Source organism: Poecilia reticulata, chromosome 8, assembly GCF_904066995.2.
Source record: "Poecilia reticulata chromosome 8, P_reticulata-male-v2, whole genome shotgun sequence".
Taxonomy (NCBI): Eukaryota; Metazoa; Chordata; class Actinopteri; order Cyprinodontiformes; family Poeciliidae; genus Poecilia; species Poecilia reticulata.
The window spans coordinates 13,376,201-13,380,934 of record NC_088837.1 but is presented as its reverse complement, the minus strand read 5'-3'; the positions used below and the strand labels follow the sequence as shown (position 1 = coordinate 13,380,934).

The 4,734-nt window shown below is 38.4% G+C and overlaps 1 protein-coding gene across 5 annotated transcripts in view; it reads right to left on the bottom strand.

Moving 5' to 3' along the window:
- Nucleotides 1-90: 90 nt before the first annotated feature.
- grid2ipa (glutamate receptor, ionotropic, delta 2 (Grid2) interacting protein, a) overlaps nt 91-4,734 on the bottom strand; it is a 28,042-nt gene continuing 23,398 nt past the window's right edge. For all 5 annotated transcript variants that reach the window (XM_008416788.3, XM_008416787.3, XM_008416789.3 and 2 more), the window contains 9 exons: nt 4,594-4,681; nt 4,051-4,140; nt 3,765-3,961; nt 3,501-3,656; nt 3,087-3,173; nt 2,867-2,996; nt 2,676-2,794; nt 2,417-2,581; nt 91-2,086 (listed from right to left, as the gene is read on the bottom strand). In XM_008416788.3, coding sequence (XP_008415010.2) covers nt 2,006-2,086; nt 2,417-2,581; nt 2,676-2,794; nt 2,867-2,996; nt 3,087-3,173; nt 3,501-3,656; nt 3,765-3,961; nt 4,051-4,140; nt 4,594-4,681 — 1,113 coding nt within the window. In that variant the 3' untranslated portion in view covers nt 91-2,005. The remainder of the gene's footprint in view (nt 2,087-2,416; nt 2,582-2,675; nt 2,795-2,866; nt 2,997-3,086; nt 3,174-3,500; nt 3,657-3,764; nt 3,962-4,050; nt 4,141-4,593; nt 4,682-4,734) is intronic.

The following is a 4,734-nucleotide window of genomic DNA, read 5'->3' as shown; positions in this document are numbered from 1 at the left end:
GAAATTGACAAAGAAAATTGACGTTATAAACCAGTCTATTCTCGTCGGTGCAGCAAAAGTTAATGTTAGAAAAATACAACAAAAGCAGTGCCCATGCAACTCTTTATATTTGTCTGAATTTATTTGTCACAATAAAAAATACAGATGTCATATTTTATATATGGTAAATGGAGAGCAGTGCTTTAAATATAGCTTTTTAGTACTCAAGCAAAACAAAACAGCATGTACTAGTATATCATTTGAAAACAATGCTTACAGTGGTTTAAACATTTTTTTTTAACAATTGCACTTCAAATAGTAAAAACTAAGGCATGCATTTATTTACAGGGCCTTGCAAAGATACTAATCGCCCTCTTGAACTTTTTCTCTTTTGTATCATGTCATGACAGCAAACTTTGATCAATTATTTTGCAATTTTACGTGACAGGTATTACTGTGCATAACTGTTAACTGTCTTAACAGTTACGCACAGTTAAGGCAATGCATAACTGTTCAAGGGAAATAAAATGATGCATGCTTTTTTTCATGCAAATAATGAAAAGTGTGACGAGAGGAAAACAGGTCAGAGTTGCCTGGAAATTGAAGAAAACAACTTTGAAGCACAGGTTCATCTCCTAGATTGGTCTGGGTGACAACATCCAGAGTTGGAATGGCCTAGTCAAAGTCTATACCCAAATAATTGAGAATCCATGGTATGCTACAAGCACTCTCCATCCGATTTGACTAGGCTTTTTATTCTCTAATATTGACTCAAGGTGATTAAAGCCCACCGCATGCTACACTTTTCAGATCTTTTACCTTTTCCAAAAAAGTGGTTGATTCTTTTTTTCTCTGCTTCAGCGATGCACTGTCTCGTGTTAGTCTGTCACATGAGATCCAATAAGGCGCAATAAGGTTTGTGATTGCAGTGTGACAAATTTGAAAAAGCTCAATGGGTTTAAATGCTGTAATTATTTTTAATATCAAGGTAAATCAGTTTCACTATTAACTAAAGAACATCACTGTCCCCTTTTAGTGGAGTATTACTATGCTTGGCCCAGAAACACATTAAAATCCAGTTAAATACAACAAAATTAAAGAAATGTAGGGATAATGAGAAAACAACAGTGCTCCGACTTGCAGCACATACATATTTTACACTCTCATCCTGTACAGATACCACATTATACATCTCTATTACACATTAATGAGTGCAGTATCTAACAGTGCAGCACAGCTAAAACATTTGGAAATTGCACCACGCCCGATTTAAGACTCACACGGTTCCCACTTCTGCAATCTTCTCTCGGTATTCAGATTACAATTACATTATTTTCTATGAAACAAACAGCCAGTTGCAGCCTGTGCAGACATTACCTCCTATATAAAAGTTGTAATAATTAGAAGTTATCATCCAAAAGAAGAAAAGTCTGCAGACAGTGAGGTTAAGGTACACAAAAGCGAGTAAAACAGCCTTTAATCTGAGATTTAGTTAAGAAAACACTTGTTAAAGAGCTTATGTTACATTCAAAGTGGTGGGTGTCTGACAAAAGTAAAGAACAAGCTTCCGCAGCGTCTGTGATTTCTGAAGAACCCCAGAGTGCAGTGAACAAGTTTTGATTAAAGCTCATATCTATGTCAAGATTAAATATATAAATACATCTTATTTAAAGATTTGCTACAAATGTTCTATTTCATTGTCATTGTACCTGACTAATGGGTGATTATGGAAATGAAACTTAAACTAAGGTACATTACTGAGTATCTACCTTTCAGACAGTCAAGATATACCGAAAACTGAACAAAATTCTTGATCACAATCCCTTTTGTTCTCCCCGCAGAATGTAACGTGAACAACGCTAAGGTTTACAGGTTTAGCGTAGAAAATGTCCGACTTTAGTTTCTCTTTTTCATTTCACTTGTGTGCACATGTTTGTGCACGGTACACGTACCTCGGGTTTGCATGTGTGTGTAAAGTGCTTCAGCTGCTGCAATGTTCAGTCTAGTCTGCACATGTGAATGTGTGTTACCAGGCCTGAGGGGAGGCCATTCGAGGGCTCCTGGGGCTTTTTGGGATTTCTGCCGTTTGTTGATCGCTGAGAGCTCTCTGCAGTGAAAAAAAGCAAACAAAAATATCTGTTAGATTCATTCAATCATTGTATGTCTAATGGCATGAAAACAAATCCGTACTGCCTGAACTTTTTCACATTTCATTATGTTGCAGCCACAAACTATAATGTATATTTTGGGGATTTTGAGTAAAGGAATACATACCATTTGAATGCAATATACTGAAGTGATAAAAGGTGAAAAAGTTCAAGAAGTGCTTATGCCAGATACATGTGCAAAACAAACTACAAAAAAAAAAGGGAGAAGATATGATGCACCCAAGTTTAAATTCGGTAAACATCTTTAATGCAAAACATGACTTCCTTACCTCAAACTTGTTCATAAACTCTGCAAAAATGCCAAAGAAAGTCTCTGCAGTGGTGGTTTTGCCATCTTCACCAAAGTACGAGGCTGTCTTGCTGAATTCTTCCATGGCTCTCTGCTGGAGCGATTCCAGGGACTGGATTGCTGGATGACTGTTTTCCAGGAAGTTCTGCACACATTAAAAGTTAAGGAACTAAAGCATCTCATTTCTCCAAAGTAGATAATAATTCACTCTGCTGCTTTCCGTTCTCTCTAAAGGATACACTCATGACGACCGCAAAGCGATCCTCTGCGGTTGCAGGGATCTTCTGACAAGCTGAGCGGATATCCTGTATCGTTGCGTGGATGTCGCTCACATCCGAAGTAATGGTCCTCTGGTTCACTGGAAAGGAGTGCGAGTTTGTGTGGAGAAGGGGTTTAAAATAAAAGTTGAACATCTAATGTGTTTTCCTACCTTTTGCTGCAAGGGGGACCATATTAAGGTCTTTGGAAAAGTCCAACACTTCCGGAAAGTGATGACATAATGACTTGACCAGGATGTGCAGAAACGTCGACTTCCCATCAACGGTTTTAGTAGTGCTCAGCTGAACAGGACATATGCAGGATGTTTGATGAATATGCCAAACGGACTCCGGGACTATAACAAACAATTTACGGCATACAAACTACAGTACCTCTGTCAGAAAGTTGATCTTGAAGCCTGTGGTCTTGTTGGTTTTAGGTTGGCTGTTATTTAAATAGTTCCCCATCGCCAGCACAAACTACATAAAAGATTAATGTCATGGGGGGAAAGTGGTATAAGAAATGCTTTTTCAGCTACATGGAACAAACTGAATATATCAACTGCGCTGTGCAAAATTCATGCTTTCCTTGAACATTTTACACTTAGCACAAAACTCAAAGTGTTTTATTGGGATTTCAGGCAATAGAAAAAATTCCAAGTAGGGCAAAATTGTACGGTGGAAGGTTAAGGATTTGTATTCCGAGTTACAGAGTCGTGAGTGGGAATGTTCTACTACCAAATGTACAAAAGTCTCACAAATGTGTAACACATTTGCTATTTTAATTCATTTAAAATAGAAGGGCACCTCTAGTATCTTAGCTAGCTTCTTGCTCGTCTTCAGCTCCGTAGACGCCTTAATGATACAGTCAAACGCTCCCCTCAGCTCCTCTGTCTTCTCCTGAAGGGAACACTTGAAGAGGAGGCTCTGCAGACGGGTGTTATACTCTGGCACAGACAACATCTGACAGACATCAACAACAACCCTTGAATCATCACCATGGTGAAACTCTGTTCCTTCGCAGTTGCACGGCAACAACAACACTAGCTCCGCAACGTGTCGGGACTTTACCTGTAACATGAACTGGTCTGGCTCACTGAGTTTACCGGGGTCCTCTCTGTACGCTTCGTACTTTTTCACCTCCTCCGCATCAGGAGCGTACAGCAGCAGTTGTTTAATGTGAGCTGCTTCCAGTCTGTCTGCAGCCATGTTCACCAACACCTGACGCAGCTCTCCGGGAGAAAGCTTCAAGTGGGCTATCAGGATGGCTGTCAGATGACACAAAGCAGAGGTTGGATAGGAAACTAAAATGAGGGAACGGTAAATATTGGTATGTAGGGCACAATGCTGTACTTACAGGCATTATAAGCCTTCTTGTGGGACAGGATTTCTATAACATCTTTCTTCTTGAAGGTTTCCAGGTGTGGCAGAGGCTCTGGAGCGGGCACTACAAATTTGACAACATTTATGTTTATTTCTATTGGGACTAAATTTACAAATTAAATTTGAAGGGATGGGATATTTTTTCACTTAAGTAAGTTTTTGATTTAAAAAAAATACATGACATCAACATGTTTGAAAATGCTCATAGTGAGTTTCCACTGCTGTTTGCATAAATAATATTTCTTTAAGATGAAAGTGATAGCTGAATTATAGCTGAAGCCTGATTTGGATTTGGTCGCTCTTGGACTTTAAATTTAGCCTCCAAACCCAACAAATCAGGATTTACACTAAATAGTAGAGAGTTACCTAATGAAAGAAAACAAAAGCTCCTTATAATATTTGGCCTATAAAAATTATAGTTCATTCATTTAAATATCATAAATAATGGTAAATAATAGTCTGACCATAGACTCTTCAAATTTAAGCACAATAAGGACATCCTTTTACATCCACTCACATGACCCTTTCTGTGTCCCAAAGTGCAGCTCCAGGTCCAAATATTTCACCATGTTGTGAAGTTTTTCATAATCAGAAGTTTCCCCCAACTTCAAGAAGAAGAGAAAGAAAAAAATCAGCATTTGTCTTGCAGTGAGATTAT